This window comes from Coffea eugenioides, chromosome 6 (genome assembly GCF_003713205.1).
Source record: "Coffea eugenioides isolate CCC68of chromosome 6, Ceug_1.0, whole genome shotgun sequence".
Taxonomy (NCBI): domain Eukaryota; kingdom Viridiplantae; phylum Streptophyta; class Magnoliopsida; order Gentianales; family Rubiaceae; genus Coffea; species Coffea eugenioides.
In genome coordinates, this window is record NC_040040.1 from 2,959,317 (window position 1) to 2,977,148 (window position 17,832).

Genomic DNA, 17,832 nt, shown 5'->3' on the forward strand with positions numbered 1-17,832 from the left:
TCGAGTTTCTGAGGAGGATGAGATCCGCAATCCCGGGACCGGTTCCTGCAAAACAGCGAAGCAGAGACGGGGCTGGCCCGGTTCAACTCCGATGTCTTAGTTAGTAAAGGTGGGAGTTCGGTAATAAAGAGACGAGGGGATTAGGTTTTGTAATTAGTTATCTTAAGGAATATGCGAAATGAGGTATTTTATAGTGGGATGATTGGTAGGTTATTAGACTTCGGGTCACTTTAATGAGATGGGATGCAACTATAGGTCGACTGTAAGTTTGCGTATTTAGTTAGATATACCTACAAAAGTGTGTGGAAACTCAGAAGGTCACGTTAATCACTTCATGTCCACTACGTGCTATGCTCGTGAGGCCGTTTGAGTCGTGAGGGTGTGATCTTGTTTGATAAGTGCGTGTCCCGAGGAAGAGGTCTTGGGTGCCTCAAACTATAGATTTGAAATTTTAAAGTGATTCTGTCGATTTTTACTAGCTTTTGAGGTTAATTTTGGCTCTTGACTGACATTTTAGGTTGAACGTAACTGATCAAGTGTGCAAATGGAGCAGGGATCAAGCAATTAGCTTTGTCTCCATAGTTGCGTGCCCGTTAGTAAGTTCGCCGCCTCTTCATCAATTACAAATCTCCCTTCAGTGGTATAGTGGCAAGTGAAATGAACCTCAACGGTTTTTAGTTGCGAGATCCAAATTACCTTACGAAGTCGTGCCAAAAAATGTCAGCAAGCTAGAAAATGACGGATTAACTCTCTCATTTCTCATTGTCAATAAGGTTTTGCAGAATAAAAAATCCTACAGTATGTGCTTTACAGTATATTGAAAAAAGGAGTTTTTTTTTTTTTTCCTTTTCCGGGTGGTGGAGTTTTCCTCGTGCATCTATGTGCGGAGAGCCTAATTAACGAGTCACACTTTGGCAACCTCAGCAACAGGACCAACTGGCTCTGTGGTGTTCCTCCTCCTGGTAGCTCTAATGTAGAAGGCAACTGCGACTAAAAATGCCATGCCCAAGCCACCAAGGATTACTCCGCCACCAGCGACTGATTTGTCAAATGAGTGGTGGTGTTGCTGCGTCATACGGGTGCCCTGAAGTTGGGCAGTCGCACTTTTTTCACCCAAGGAGCTTATTGCTTCCGGCAAATGCAAGTTCTCTTTTGTCTGGGTTTGGGGCGCTTGCGATGGGCTCAATCCTGGTGCAGCAGAGGAGCTGATGGATTTGTTGCGGTGCTTTCCGAGTTTTCGAATTTGAGATGCTTCTTGTTTTCTTGCCTTGATGTATGATGGGCTAGAGGCTGGTGGCTGTGGATTGACCGAAGGTGCCGCGTAATCGGCCTCGGTTACGATCAGTAACGCATCCATCAAAACGATCAAGCAAAGAAGAAGAGATCGAGCCATTGTTGACTGCGGAGTGGTGTATATTTCTCTGGGAAGATGCTTTCTTTCGGTGCAGGCAGGCAATGCAGGTTGATTACAACGGGGCTTCGCCGCCGTATATATAGTATCGGTGCATGGGGACAGTAATTGTAGAAAATCAAATAATGCTTTTTGTAGTTTGCTGAAAAGTTCCTATCCTACGGCTCGATGATGGTTTACGTAATATCCTATTATTTGTTGCAGTATTGTCGGCAGAATGGAGGAAATCAACGAAACTACACGTGTAAGCATTATAAAATTCCACGAAGACAACTGGGAACATGATTTCTGTCATGCTTAATTCTAAAATCCTTGCAATGCGATTGTGGCGGAGGCGTGATTCCGAGAAAACTACAGCATCTTTTTAAAACCACCCCATACTATCACCCAAAAAAGGGTACAAAATATGCCGGAAGATGATGAGTTAATGCTTTTAAAAGGTACAGCCATCCCCCGCAGGCGCTAGTAGACGTTCGTTCCCCAAGAGCGAAGGCACTTTGGAAACTCGAGCCACCACCGCTGCTGATAAAGGCTGTCGAATTCTCATTGGAAAGGTTGCCCATCTCGTAATTGAGCTAGGATTTTAGTCATAAACTTTACTTGATCAGGATGACACAGCATACCGAAAGTTCTTTCCGTTGAGCAATGCATTAAACGTGTCACTAGCACTCGGTATCCACAATTGGAGTATTATTCTCTTTAGCTCTTTCAGTTTTTTATTTTCTGAACAAGAGCTCCAGCATAAAAATTTTTATACTCCAAAATGGACCTTACTTTTCGAGTAAGAGTTGTTTCCGGTAAGTAATTGATTCCTGGATATGAATTCTGATTCAATATTTTCAAACTTTTGTCCGTGTCGATATCCATAGCCATGGGCAAATTGAAGTGCAACCTGGACAGTATCTTCGTGGTTGAATTGGATCCCAGGCGGAGATACATAGCACGGGTTCGAAGTTTTAACCTCGGTTCCTGCATTGGTAAGAATCTTTTGGTCGGAGACAATGCAAGCAAAGCGCCGAAACTAAATCCAATTATTTCCGTCCGAATTCACAATTCTGATACATGCAACATATAGCATAAACACAAGAAGCACTTTAAGAAAGCAGAAGAGGGTCCTGCATGTTGTCTGTGATCGAGTGAAAAATTCCCACACCTGCAAAAGCCAAAAAGCTTTTGGCTACAGATTCGCTCAACAAACTTACTATTGGTACCAAAGCAACATCAGGACAATGGACTGGTGTGATTAAAGAATCCCATGTCCCAGAGTCAACTTCCTATGGCTTCATTGTTCCAATATCAAGCAACAAGCCGACAGCAATCTGGTATGTAAATTTCCTGCGGCTTCATTGTTCCAAATTGCAGGAGGCTATTATTTGCTTATTCAGTGGAGTACCCTGGCACGCAACCTGAAATTTCGTTCACCCACGAGAATTGGCTTTTAGATCAGAAACACCGTTAACAATTTCTCTCAGTACCACATTGCTAGATCGACATTCGACAAAGGAAGCTGCAGCTGCTGCAAATTTTATCATTTTGATACCGTCTTGAATTAACCAGGTGCCAACCTGGCTGTCGGAAACAAAAGATGATTTGTTTTACCTGGAAGCACTGGAAGCCAAGGCAAGTGACAGAAACAATTCTATTATATTAGACGAGCAATTCCTGTCATAGATTGTCTCCTGCACTGCACTGAGATAAATTCGATTTGAACAAAACTCGTGTGGTGTTTCGCTGTAGGGCAAAGTCCACTAATCAAAAAGAAAAATTCAAGTGGGACGAAATGCGCTCATCTCATCAGTGGCCTCAGATATTATAGTTGCTCCACCGTATAGCCGGACGCAGGGTCAAAAGCCTAAACTTAGAAAAGGAGAAAAGGAAAATAGAGCCTATGAAACTCATTAAGTAGAGCTAAAAAGTTGCTACATTATGTAAGATACTTCTTTGTACAAAGGAAATGTTAATAGCCCTCTGTTTGTTAATTGCATTGCTTTTGACCATTTTTTTTTTAAAAAAATTCATGTCGAAAGATAAAAATGTTCCTACATTTTATTTTATTTTCGGGTTTCACAATAAGGGTGATTGTAAATTCAACGTCAACTGAGAATATAACTATTCTTGTGTAATTCACACGATTAAAAAATCAAAATAAATGTTATTAAGAAATAAAGAATGACATTAATATTACACTTTGTACAATTGATGCCTTTTATTTTATATTATTGAAAAAGGGAAGCAACAGAACAATGACATTTGCAGGGAGACTAATACTAATGTACAAGCCTACAACACACACTGATTTTTCCAAACGGATCACCACAACCACAAGGTCCGCAAATGAAATTTAGATGTGAGACCAGTTCGACTTGACTTGGGATGAATATTTAGAAGCAGAATCAGTTATAAAAGGCTTTGCTTGGACAAAGTACTCTCTGTCAGTAATATGTTATAGTCAAGTCTACAAAAAAGAAGAATGGCCGGATTAGTCAGTCGGAAAAAAAGGATTTGCACCAGCCGGGAATCGAACCCGGGTCTGTACCGTGGCAGGGTACTATTCTACCACTAGACCACTGGTGCTGAACGCTTGTGCTTAATTTCCGAATCCATTACATTTCTAGTTAGTATAAGACAGACATTTTTACTGTTTTTACTTTTCTGCCCCCTCCGTTTTCAAGGGATACGTGGAGAGAAAGTAAAAGGACTATCTAGATGCTAAAGGGCTGCACAATATTGGATGTTTCTGTGCACATTGTTGATTGGATTTTTTTTTTTTTTTTTTTTTTTTTTTTTTTTTGTCGACGGAGTGGGGTGTCCGGGTCAAGTCCGTAAAGGCGGCCCGACTAATCCCCACTCCGGCCCGGTCTAGCGCCCCAACCAGACCTAACACGTTAGATGCACGACGAACTGATGTTGCTGCGGAGGTTCGACCCCAGGACCTAACGGTTCCGAGGAAGAGGCGCCAACCACCAGCCCATTCACGTGGGGGCGTTGATTGAATTATTTACTCCCGAGTGTTTGACATGGTAGTGTAGGATTTAACATTTTTTTACGCAAACAGGTTTGAACGTATGTTAGATGTAGAACAAAAATGTCAAACCTTCAAAGTGTAATGCATAAATCGTTTGGTTGAAAACAACCAGTTTTAAATAATATTTCGCTTGTATCATAAATATATTTTTTAATTCATCTTTTTATATTTTCAATTACTTTTTATCTCACATACATCATGTCATAAAAAGTACTACAGTAATTATTTCAAATAATATTCTTTCCAAACAAACAATTTTTTTTTTCACTTACTTCCCTCCATCTCTTAACTCTTATCATGACAATTATTATTTAGATATCCATTTCAAGGCCTTTTTTTTTTATTTTGGGTTGTGTTTTATTGCGTGGGTGGGTATGTTTGGGGGGGGGGGCGCGCGGGCGGTGCTGTGTTTAGAGGGGCTGCCATGTTAGACTAATGTCTTGACATTTTGGGGACGGAGGATCGATCTACAGTATTATAGCATACCAGTGCCGGACCACAACGGGCCATGGCCCAAATTATTTCCCCACACACCCCCCGGGCCCCCAACCAAAAAAAAAGGAAGTCTAAATGATACAACCCACAAGTTCACCCTCCGGGTCAAGAGCGTCGTCCTCATCGCAGTAGAGTAAGAGCTTTTCCATCGCATCGCCCTCTTCAGTCCTGCATTCTTATTTCTTCAGTTCAGTCTTCACCCTGTCAGCTGTCAACGGTGTAGAAATTGGGCGTTACCGTTAATCTTAGCAGGTAAGTGTAACGGTGAACAGCCTAATAGTGAAGCTAATTAATGGCAACGCTCTGCACATCTCTTTCGAACCCAGCACCACCTCCAAATTTTCATCTCTCGTCCCTCGGAACCATTTCGGGTCGGACCCATGTTCAATTTTTACCCGCCTCCACCCTCACCACCAGATTATCTTTACTCTCTCTCACAACCACACGCCATCCCTTCAGAACGACGACGATTAGGATGGGTGGTGGGCCCCGAACATACCCAGGAGGCGTTTCAAAGTGGCAGTGGAAGCGAATGCAGGCCAAGAAAGCTAAGCAGCTCCTCAAGGCCCGCTTGGCCCGCGAACGCCAAATCTATGAGATGCGAAAGCGGGCCGAACTCAAAGCCGCCGTTTCCGAGCTCGAGAGACCTTGGGAGGTTGTCGAGAAACCTCCTACTTTGTTCTCCGTCACCGCTGATGAGCAGTTGAAGGTATTGGCTGATCGTTTCCAGAAACCCGGTGGGTTCGATATGTGGTCTGATAGAGATGGCCCGGAACTGTTCAAATCCCACGACGGGCTTCCCTCATCTCGGTTTTTCCCTAAAGGGGTCGTTCATAGCGTCAAGCCTTATGGGAAAATTGAGAATTTAGATGACATGTCTGATGATGAGTTGTGGGGCGGGAATTCCGATTTTGACTTGGGTCGGGGCTCCGCGGAGGAAGGTGATCATGAAACGGCACTTCTTGAGCACGGGATTAATGGCAAACATGCTAAGAAGAGGAGAAATGGGGCGAACGGGGAAAAGAACTTAAGTACTCCAAACGAAAAGAACTTGAATAATCTGTCCAGTGAGGGCTACAGCGGGAAGAATTGGAGAAGTAAGCTAAGAAAGAATCATAATGGAAATGTCAACTTCGGTGATTCAACAAAAGTTGGACAGGTTAGGGAGGGTTCATGGACAGATCATGGAATGAGCTCCAACTGTAAAGACAGTAGGAGGAGGCCTAATGGTAGGGAGAAAGCTAAAGATTCAGAATCAGCGGTCTTTGATTTGTCTATGCAGAAAGATGGAATTTACGGGGTACAGCAAGAGAACAGACCGTGAACAGTTATGTTACCATAATTCAGTTGAAAAAGTAGTAGAGTCTGGCTGCATTTTCATGGGTGGATATTAGAGGGGATGCGTTAATGGGAGGAAATGTTCAACGAAATCATGATTCGCCTGGGGGCAATGGAAAAGAAAAGCGCTGACTTTCTGGTGCCTTTACTGCTTGTTCTTCTGATCGTTAAGTTGTTTTAAGTTGGTATGAAAGGTCAATTTGATCCCAAGGTCCGGAGATGGCCAGGTATTAGCTGTCTTTGTTCATGAAGTATATATGTGTGCCATGGTGCATCGTTTGTATATTGTGATAAATTGTATCTAATGTGGTTTATACAATGCTTACATGAATATGGTATTAGATTTAGACACTAATCGTACTGAACTATACCTAATGCACTACTTTCTTGTTTGATTAGTGTTCTTGCAAGTTGCATCTATGGGGCCATCAGTTTATATATATATATATATATATATATATATATATATAATGCATTTATGATTTATGTATTATTTTTGAGGTTGGTGGTGGCGAGGTTGGGAAGGGGGTTGGGTCTTTGAACTGCTTTCCAGCTTATGGATGTTTAGCCCTGTTCCCTTGTCAAAATCCTTCTGAAACTAAAATACTGTGCGATCACAAATTCTTTTACTTGATGGCAATATGTAATTTTCTCTTTAATTTCCAATGTTGTCCATTGTATTCTTACAATTTTAAATTGCTAATTTTCTACAAAAGCCTCAAAAAAAAAAAAAAAGATATGAATCCCAACTGATTTGATTACCAAGATATAAAGTTCATGAATTTCTAAATTTTAAAACCCTGCACATTTAGGCCCTGTTTGGTTCCAAGAAAGCAGTGAGGAAAGGAAAGCGAGGAAATGGAAAGTGATTCCTTTGAAAATCCTAATTCTTTCTCTTGTTTGGTCAATGAAGGAAAGCGGTCGGGAAATGGAAACCAATTCCAAAGAAAGTAATTCCTTTGTTTGGATTATGGATTGTTTGAAGGAAATGGAAATTAAAAAAAGAAAAAGTATTCCAAGTAAAGAATGAGCAAGATACAAAGTTCATGAATCTCTAAATTGTAAAATCCTACACAAATTTAGCGACAATGAGAATTAGTTGTGCCACACATTTTTTAGGACTTGAGAATGTGGTGGATTAGGAAAACAGCTCTTCAGGATACAAAGTTCATGAATCTCTAAATTGTAAAATCCTACACAAATTTAGCGACAATGAGAATTAGTTGTGCCACACATTTTTTAGGACTTGAGAATGTGGTGGATTAGGAAAACAGCTCTTCAGGTTGAGCGCAGCAAGTATAAGGCCACGGATTTAATAAATGGAGAGCATTTTGCCTGTTATGGTGATCCACTTACACCTGGTATACTGCAGCGGCATGTGTCTTGGTGCTCTGTTGAGGGCCGCTGTATTTGCTTCTTTGCTGGGCCAATGGGTGACATATATCATATGGTTATTACTGAAACACTCAAGATCATCTCAACCTTCTAAAAGCATGTATAGTTTACGCATCCTTTCTGCTAGGGAAGTCATAATATCTCGTGATTACGTGTTTAGACATTGGTCAATTCCCCGTCTATACAATTTAAACTGGGACAATGTGCTCGCTGCATTTTCATTATGGTTGTCATGAAGCAATGATTTATAGAATCAGAAATTGTGTCCTTCTTTTTGGGTTATTGATACGCGAGTTAAACCTTTATGGCAAGTATCTTCATGCAATGAATATTTATGTGTAAATAGTTGAACAATTGTACGGATCATTCTTGCAGATGGTCAATCCAATCTTTCATTGTCAGAATCTACAATTTTGGACAACTGTAGCATAGGAATGAGTTCTCTTTGAAACAATGATGGGAGAATTTGTGCATCAGTTTTTGCTTGACTTTCTTGACTGACTTCGCTGGCCTTTGAAATGATGATAACATTAGTTTGCATTGCTGTAAAAAGTTCTAAACTTGTGTGTTAGTTATTAGGGCAAGGTCATTTGTTTCTTTTGTTTTTCTCTGTAGGCATGCTGGACCTTTGATACTAGCTAGCTTTACTTTTTTCCGTGGCCGGTGGCCGACCGAGAGATCTAACTTTTGAACGGTTTATGAAGCCTTGTCAAATTGGAAAATTTCCACCCTGTTTATGTATCTGAGACTTTGGTTGCTTTGTATTCTTGCCTGCTTCAATTCTTCGCATTTGGTGGAACTGTTTTTAGTGGAGTTTGTTCTGGTCTTTGTGCTTGGTGAAGTGTCCATTTTAGATCATATTATGAACCGACTAAAATAGTGACCAAACCATCAGGATAAATTGCTTAATGGCAGGGGATTCCTTTTTAAGTAACGTGGATGATGAAATCTGAAGTGATTAAACTGTTTGTATCCAGTACTTGTTGCGGGCGCTGCAATGGAGTGTCCGTTGTCTGTGGTGATATGAATGATTTCACATTAGCAATTTCTCTTTAATCATGGAAAGCACAGGTCAAAATGACACTAAGTCTATCTTTGCTGGTGCCATTCAACGCCCAATACATGGTGCTTTGACTAGTGCTGTGCTGTCACCACCACTGTAAACACGTAGGGTTTCAACTCCATCATGGTTTGTGGATACCATTCTATGCATGGAATTCTTAATTAATGTTTATGATTTTAGACAAAGTTTGTGGTTCAAGATGACCCAAGCTACTAGAGATTCTGCGGCGTGGTTGGAGGTCTTCCGATTCAGTACTAGGTTTGTTTGGATAGAGGATTATTTGTCAAAATTTATTTGCTTACATCATCATTACAATTTTAACACACCTTTTTATCTTTTCAATTACCTTTTATCTCAGATACATCACATCACAAAAAGTGCTACAGTAAAAATATCTCAAATAATTTACAATCTAAACAGATCCCTAGTGTTAGCGAGAAGATACTGCAATTTATTGGAATTCGAGTATCTATTCATCTTTCTCTTCTTTCATTACTAATGGTGGCACCTGTTTCTCTATGATCAGCAATGACAACTTATTTGAAGCACATAAAAGGGGATGAAATAACCATAAATATATATGTATATAAAAACTTTAGAATTTTTGCTTAGAATTGCATATGCTTGTATGAAAAAATCTATACCTTGAAGAAAAAAAAGTAACGTCAGGTCCACCTTATATTCTTTTTTTTTTTCCATAGATGATAACTGTTATATAACCTAATCTATCTTACACTAAGGGGAGGGGGCGGATCTAAGGAGGTCCAGGAATAATTCTGAGGGGATTGAACCACCAACGGACCAAACGAGTGCGTTACATATCCGCCTGAATTTTTTAAACAAAGTCACTTTTTAATATGATAATTAGTGGGAGGGAAGGTTCAGCTTATATTCAAGTCTCGTCTTAATAAAAAGATTATAATCTGACAAATGGGTATTTTGAGGAGACGGGGCAGGGATGGTCATCAGAAGGACCGTCCCTGAACAGTGCACGGTCAGGATCTGGCTTAAAAAATTTGTACGGTCCAGATCATTTCTTGTACCTCGTTTTTAACAATGTGTGTGGGGTTCACAAAAATTTATTTTAAAATTGCATGTTGTGCAAATAAAGTTACGTCGTGTGTAAATAAAATTACGTCGTGTACAAAATGTACAAAATCGCTAGGAACGGTTGCAGGTGGGTACATGTCAAAATGAATTTCAACATGTTAACATTTGGAAAAGTGAAGTTAAATTTGAAAAATTCTTTTTAAGTGTGAAAGGACAAGAGATGGATGTGCATTTACTAAGCACCTAGGAAAACCCAAGGAAAGTGGAGATCTTTATTTAGATGGATTGAGAAAGATTCATATAGGAACAGCCAATCCAATTCGTGACGTAGGGAACAGCTTTAGCTTTCTGACCCCGAAAACTTTTTATATTCCATTAGGCAGTATTCGTGTGGTGAAGAAAATAGAGTAGAATCTCAAGAACCCACCGCATCTACTGCTCCTCCACATCAAGTAGTAGTAAATAGGACACAGATCACGTAATCCGCAATAAACGCATGTGTTGTCTGTGTCTGTATCACAGAAATATGCAGGTAGAGAAATCAGAAATGGGGAATTTCGTTTACCAAATTTCTACCTTCCATCTTAAGATTGGAATACATTCTTCACAGTCGACAGTCCCATAAACAACTTTTTAAGTCCAGGCACACGGATCAAATTTTGCTAAGATTTCACGTTTCGCTTCTCTCCAGTTTCCCAGCACATGCAAAACATGCTGAATTTTTAGGATTTCGGCGGACTAGCTTCCTGGACTCGGGAATGCTCATCTGATTCACCCCGTCAAAGTTTTCATGACGGGACTAGCTCCCTAATCTCTTCGTCAAGAGTCAAAAAGAATGTACTCGATCCAGAAAGAGAAAGTTTGATTGTTTACGTTTGCCTACACATATGTTAGTATATGATTGAGTCTTTATCTCAGAAGTGATGGCAAATCAAGCAAAGATTTTCGAGATTCAGTGATTCAGTTTACCTTTGCTTGCGTGCAGTACAGTTTAGCATTTGATTCAGTGAATCTGACTTTCGAGAGCGAGAAAAACATGCATAATTATTTTGAGGTGCATTAGTGGTTATCCTTGAAGCCCTCAATAGGGAGATTTTTTTATTTTATATAATAAATTAATTTCACTGTAATCCTTGGTGGATTACAAGGTTGGTTGATGAGCAAAAAGGATCATCATTAGAAATAGCAGATTGCAAACTTTTTACTGGTAAATGCTATAACAATTCTCGCACTTCGCTTAGTTTAGGGTTGGAATTCAAATAATATAATATCATACTCTCGCAGAATATATATACATATATATATATATATATATATATATATATGTGTGTGTGTATAGACAGTGCCATCGTGATCATCTTATTCTTGGTAGCGTCAAGAATGCTCGGACCACCACTAGAGAGATATATATATATGCTCATAGCAGTTAGTGTTTGGTTGACTATAATCTCTGCAGCCGACTGCCGACCGGACATTACCACCACTAGAGAGATATATATATATGCTCATAGCAGTTAGTGTTTGGTTGACTATAATCTCTGCAGCCGACTGCCGACCGGACATTAGCGCCCATTACAAGTGTTAAAGAATGGATTTGGAAAGCTTTGCTTAATTATTGAAGTTATCAAAAGAAGGCCTAATTACCCAAAACCCTTTGTAGTTAGGTGTTTCTTGCACCTTGCCCCCAGAATTCTTCTCGTCGACACTTTTCCCTGGAGTCAACAATCAATAATTCCACTAAAAGAGACAGAAACACAACACCGATATAGCTCAAATTCCGTGCCACGACTTGGATTAATGTTAATTAAGGCAGTGGAACATTTGAAAACGGTTTTAACACTTGGGGCACAATTACGAGTGCCAGACACTAGCAGCATAGGCTGCTGGCCTCGGGCCGTGGCCATGCATCAAAACAAACACTACTGTTAAGAAGAAGCACAACAGAACAGACGCAGAGCTCAGCAATGATAATACTGTAGCATGGCATGATATTGATGGCAAACCAAAGTATCCATCTTAGGAGGAGCTAAACCACAAAGGAAAAAGTCCATCCAAGAAGATGATACGATGACTTGATGTTGTCAAGTCTCATTGCCAACTAACCCTTGAACGATCAAAAGCTCTTGATAACACAGGACCGGGAATAGCACTTTGTCCACTGATACAATTACATCAAATATAAAATTATCAATTTTCTTTGAAAATCTTTTTAAAAAATTATTTTGGCATGTCTACTTCTAATAAGTCAATAGGTAATGACTAATGAATTATAACATCTAACTTGTCTATATGTATGCTATGGCATATTGATTCCAGATTAAATATGCCTTCCAACGTAAACAGCATAAAATATCTTGTGATATAGACCATGACGCATTAAGAGTGGAAATTGACAGACAAAATAGACGGATTATGTATACTAATTAATTTGGTAAATTATTCAAAGTATGCAAATAATACTAGCATAGGGAAGAAAATCTAGAAAATAAAAGAAGAAAGAAAAAGAAAGGTAAGCAAATCTACGAACTCGAGTGTTTAGCTGCATAGATTTCATTCTACTATCAATTTTAATGTAAATACGAGCCATGAAGTTGGACCCTAAGTCATAGGCGTAAAGTGGCGATTAGAAGATATCGGGGGCAAATCTGTGGCTAAAGCTTTACTTCAGGGGGTTTAGTGTAATTAAGCTTTGACAGCATCTTTGAAGTTTGTTTCTTGGCCCTTATGTAACTTGTGATTTTACTTCATTTCAACATAAATTTCTTTAGAAAGCCGGACAAAGAAAAACTTGTTTATGTGCTACTAAGTTATTAAATTGAATTTAACATCCTTAGACACCATATGAAGATTGAAGAACGCTTCCCGACTTGACCAACCCATGCTTCGAGGTTATATTTCAATTAATTCAGGCCTAAAATCATTCGAAAGAGTAATAAAGACAAAAGGAGTTCCGCATGCAAATGCTTGTTGCGAATATGATAAACTATATTATTTTTTTTTTCTTCTTTTGGAAATCACTCTGTCTAATACCATGTTCCATTTTGGCCCAAGAAGCTCTGAAAGTCCTTCCCTCTTTGATACGTCTTTTTCGCGGATTATTTATGTGCAATGGTGAATATATGCCTTCTACGCCTAGGAGATTGACCACGGATTGCACGTTGCACTCCTCTCAAAGTATTTTTTTTGTTTCTCCCTTATAATTTCTTGATAAACGACGGTGCATTTTCTATCTTTAGCTTTTTATAGTTGAGGTTGGACATTATTAGTGATTTTTTTTCCCTCTCATCTAACGTCAATCTTTCATGTCTCCACCACCCTTTAATGGCTTTAATTCTTTCTTCGTCTATTTTTTTTTCAGACGATAATTGTTATATAATCTAATATACCTTATACTAAGCAGAGGGAACGGACCTGAGGAAATTCAGGAATAACTTGAAGGGGATTGAACCACTATCGAATTAAAAGGATGCGCTATGCATTCATCCAAATTTTTTTAAGTAAAATCACTCACATATGACCATTAATGGGAGGGAAGGTTGTATCAAACTTTAATCCCGTCTACTCCACTTCACCCTTTCTTGTGTGGACTAAGAAAGTACTACTAGCTTTCATAGTCAACGCCTGGGGAACTGGGCAGCACTTTATATGCAATATCGTTTTTGTATTATAATAAAGACATATGAACGCAAAAAGGTTGTAAATTTTTTGCGGAGGGGTCATTTTCCAAAACTAGCGGTTGATATGCACTTCTCATGATGCAACTATGCAAGTATACTTGGAGTCTTTGAAGTAGATGGAGCTCCAAGAGAAGTGCAACTAGCTAGACAATGATTGCTCATCGTGAATATGTTCTTCCTCCTAATGCACGCACATTGGTTCTAAGCTTCTTGGCATTTCGGATTAGTTGCTTTGCTGTCACGGAACCAATCGACAAATATCACTACTCTTCTTGTGCCAGATTCTGTTCTTTATCATCTTTCCGAGAAGTAAATTGATTTCACTGGCTGATCAATACAATAATTTACATAAAGATGTTCTTTCATCTTGAATTACTTATGATTATCGTCAATGTCAATAGCTGAGTAAATGAGTTGGGGCAGGAAAAAAAATGTCCACTAGAAGAAAAAAAAAATAGAGGTTAAAATAAACAATGCTATTTGGAAATCCTGTTCCAGGCATCTTCATAGACTAGCTTAAAAGTTAGCAATATTCGCGCTCATATGAATACTTTGTAATGCGATATTTGATGAGCCCGATTGATTTCCAATTGAATTTGACACAACAATGGAGGTGAGAAGGAACTATATCAGTTATCACTTCCCTTGCTGCCCTGGTATCCCACAAGAACTGCTGCCTCTCACACTTACAGGTCCAAATCTTCTTCGCAAAATAAACAAGAAAGCCATCACCTAACATATCTTTAATACTATGTACTGAAGCTAAGCGGATTGGTTTGTAGTTTTTAAGCTTTACTAGGACCTAGTTGAAGTGTCCTGCATTTATTCATCTACTGTTTTAAGAGGGAGGATAGCTATCGTCGTAACGATCACTACATTTGTCTTAGCTTTGATGATGGAGTAGACTCTAATGATCAATTGGAACATGGATGCCTTTAGGCTTTAGTGGACGGAATGATGCTTTTTTGAGCGTCACATCATTGACAAGACACCTTAATTTCTCCATACCCTTTATCTTTCTTTTTTTTTTTTGACATTGCAGAGATATCCAGGACCACCCGACTAATCCCACAGTGCCTAGGTAAAACGGGCTCGACCGATGCCTAGGATGTAAACAATTGGATTGTGGATTGGAATCGAACCTAGGTGGACTTGGAGTAAAGACCCGTCTCCACCATCCGAACAACCCAGCGCGGGCTTCTCCATACCCTTTATCGATCTCATTTTATTTGAAAAATTTGTCAACAGCAATCAGCATTGAGCTTAAAGATTGAACTGATCCTTCCCTATATATAGAGGTACCAAGCAATCTATTGAGCACCACACTAATAAGCTGTCAGCCCTTCTCTGCTCTCAAATATCCTCTTCCAACTCTTGAGAGTCTTATCAGCCAATTTTTGTTTCGTAATGGACGCAAAAGTAGAGATGGATCCAGTAAAGAAAGGAGAACCAGTAGAAATTGACGAGGAGAAATGGGTTTATGATGCTTCCGTGGATCATAAAGGAAGAGTCCCCTGTCGCGCTACAACAGGCGTCTGGAAGGCCTCCCTCTTTATCATTGGTACGACGTTTAGCCACCTAATTACGTCCATTATTTCTGACTACCCATTCCAAACAGGTCGTTTCTGAGTTTATTTTAGTAACTAGAGATGATTGGAAAAAGATTACTTTTGCATTACAGTGTTTTCTTTGCATATCATTGATGCAAGCGTACATAGTTTCTTTGGGAAGCAGAAATATTAATTAAGAGAAGCATGCTTTGGGACTGCACAGACTCTCTATGTTTCCATCTTCTGTTCCCCTTAAAAGTCCGCCGGCAGTTCAGTGAGCTTTTTAATACCATAGAGGAAAAATTTAGTGAGCCTCTCCATCCTGAGCTCATGGCATGAAGGCTGGCAACACATGTCTGCACTTTTAATTATGATAGAATACTTAATGTCGCTGAGAAACTTGGGCTCTCATTTAGTGCTTACGAAAAAATGGGAGAGAATTTTTTTTTTTCTAAAAAATATAAGGACTGAAAACCTGATTTATAGCAGACAAGTAACTCGATTTCAATATCGTGAGCATGATACTTATATTCTCACAAGGGACTATAATCTTTTGACATGCAGCTGTTGAATTCAGCGAGAGGTTGAGCTATTTTGGAATAGCAACAAGCTTAATCATTTATCTGACTAAAGTGATCCATGAAGATCTCAAAACAGCAGCAAAGGGTGTCAATTATTGGTCTGGGGTAACCACCATGATGCCACTTCTTGGAGGATTCTTAGCTGATGCATACCTGGGCCGTTTCTCCACAGTCCTCATCTCATGCATCATCTATATCATGGTAAACTGCTAGCTTTGAAGTACAGAACAAGAACGCCTGTCTTGATGACAGGAATAACAAAGATATGAAAGGCATAAAGCAGCACTATTATTTACTCAAAAAGATAATAGAGAACTATTAGGATGCTTGTTCTAGCGTTACTGTTTGATCTTATCTCCTAGAAGCAAATTTAGTTTTTTAATTCCATTTTCTCAATGCCAGGGTCTGCTTCTCTTAACGATGTCTAGTACGATCCCTGCTTTGAAACCCTGTGACAATATTGGCATTTGCCTCGGCCCCAGGAAGGTCCATGAAGTGATATTCTTCCTTGGCATCTATTTGATCTCCATCGCAACAGGAGGACACAAGCCATCATTGGAGAGTTTTGGAGCTGACCAGTTTGATGATAATCATCCAGCTGAAAGAAGGCACAAAATGTCATTTTTCAATTGGTGGAACTTTGGTCTCTGCTGTGGACTGTTACTAGCAGTTACTCTTATCGTTTACGTGCAAGAACACGTCAGCTGGGGTATGGCAGATATCATTCTTACAGTGGTGATGGCTTCCACAATTGTGATCTTCTGTGTTGGAAAACCTTTTTATCGCTACCGGCGGCCAAGTGGAAGTCCATTTACACCAATGCTTCAAGTTATCGTTGCAGCAATTTCCAAGAGGAAACTATCATATCCTTCAAATGCTGGTGATTTATACGAGGTTTCCAAATTCGCAGAGACACAGGGAACGCTTTTATGTCACACTCAGAGGCTCAAGTAAGAACTAAACTTGGTCTTAAAATTGAGTATCTATTTTCTGTTTTTATTAATTACCACATTGCGACTCCAAAAAACATGAAATCACCATATATAAAGCTATCGTACATGCACCTTTCAGGTTTCTTGACAAAGCTGCAATTGTTGATGACAAACAAAATTGTTCAGCCAACAAAAAGCAATCTCCATGGAGACTTGCAACTGTAACTAAGGTGGAAGAACTGAAACTAGTAATCAACATGATTCCTATCTGGCTAACAACTTTGCAATTTGGTATTTGCTTGGCACAAGCCTCAACATTCTTCATCAAACAAGGGACAGCACTAAATCGCAAGATCATTGGTGGTTTTCTCATTCCACCAGCGTCAATTTATTGCATTACAGCCGTTGGAATGCTAGTTTCTGTCTCTGTTTACGACAGAATACTGATACCATTCTTAAGAAGGCTAAGAGGGAACGAAAGGGGAATCCAGATTCTGCCCAGGATCGGCATTGGGATGATTTTCTCAATATTGACAATGGTGGTTGCAGCTTTGGTAGAAAGAAAGAGACTGGGTGTTGTGGAAGAAAATCCATCTAAAGCTTCAACATCAATGAGTGTGTTCTGGCTGGTGCCGCAATTTCTAATCATTGGCATAGGAGATGGATTTACTCTCGTAGGCTTGCAAGAGTACTTCTACGACCAAGTCCCGGACTCCATGAGAAGCTTAGGAATTGCGTTTTACCTAAGTGTAATTGGAGTGGCAAACTTCCTAAGCAGTGCTTTGATAACTATGGTGGATCGCATAACTGAGAGGACTGGCAAGAGTTGGTTTGGGAAAGATATAAATAGCAGCCACTTGGACTACTTTTATTGGTTGTTGGCAGGCATGACAGCAGTAAACTTGGCTATATATGTGCTTGTTGCACGGCAATATTCTTACAAGAACGTGCAGAGGACAACGGTGGTGGTGGCGGATTGCTACGAGGGTGGAGGAGTCGAAGAAATGGCTTAATACATCCAGATGCTACTAGGTCAGTCACGACAGAGGCGAAACTAAAGTATTCCAATCTCCAGTAGTAACTTCTGATACATCTTATTACTGTATTTGTCGGCTTTCATTTTGTATATATGCTCTATCCGGTTTAAAAAATTAAGTAATTCCAATGAAAATATGGAACCATGTTCTATCGCAAGGTAACAAACAAGATAATCTAAATGACAGCACTACATCAACCGCGAACCCCCTGCAGAATGAATTCTACAAGATGAAGTTTTGTCTGTTGAATTATCAGGCGAAACCTCTCTTATCCAATC

General features: G+C 39.6%; 2 protein-coding genes and 1 non-coding gene across 4 annotated transcripts; 2 read left to right on the top strand and 1 right to left on the bottom strand.

The window, feature by feature from the left end:
• Positions 1 to 3,914: 3,914 nt before the first annotated feature.
• On the bottom strand, positions 3,915 to 3,985 carry TRNAG-GCC. Its single transcript has one exon. It is a non-coding gene; the product is annotated as a tRNA-Gly (tRNA).
• A 986-nt stretch (positions 3,986 to 4,971) lies between these two features.
• LOC113773391 lies at positions 4,972 to 8,428 on the top strand. 2 transcript variants are annotated; one of them, XM_027318026.1, is made up of 2 exons: positions 4,972 to 6,496; positions 8,280 to 8,428. In XM_027318026.1, the coding sequence occupies exon 1, from the start codon at positions 5,224 to 5,226 to the stop codon at positions 6,253 to 6,255; it is 1,032 nt and encodes a 343-aa protein (XP_027173827.1). In that variant the 5' UTR covers positions 4,972 to 5,223; the 3' UTR covers positions 6,256 to 6,496; positions 8,280 to 8,428. The 2 variants fall into 2 exon arrangements, with proteins under 2 accessions (XP_027173827.1, XP_027173828.1); XM_027318027.1 differs by lacking the exon at positions 8,280 to 8,428 and adding an exon at positions 8,040 to 8,252.
• Positions 8,429 to 14,790: 6,362 nt separating this feature from the next.
• LOC113773389 (protein NRT1/ PTR FAMILY 5.6-like) lies at positions 14,791 to 17,698 on the top strand. The gene is made up of 4 exons (XM_027318024.1): positions 14,791 to 15,015; positions 15,569 to 15,786; positions 15,988 to 16,535; positions 16,657 to 17,698. The coding sequence occupies exons 1-4, from the start codon at positions 14,862 to 14,864 to the stop codon at positions 17,528 to 17,530; spliced, it is 1,794 nt and encodes a 597-aa protein (XP_027173825.1). The 5' UTR covers positions 14,791 to 14,861; the 3' UTR covers positions 17,531 to 17,698.
• The last annotated feature ends 134 nt before the right edge of the window (positions 17,699 to 17,832 follow it).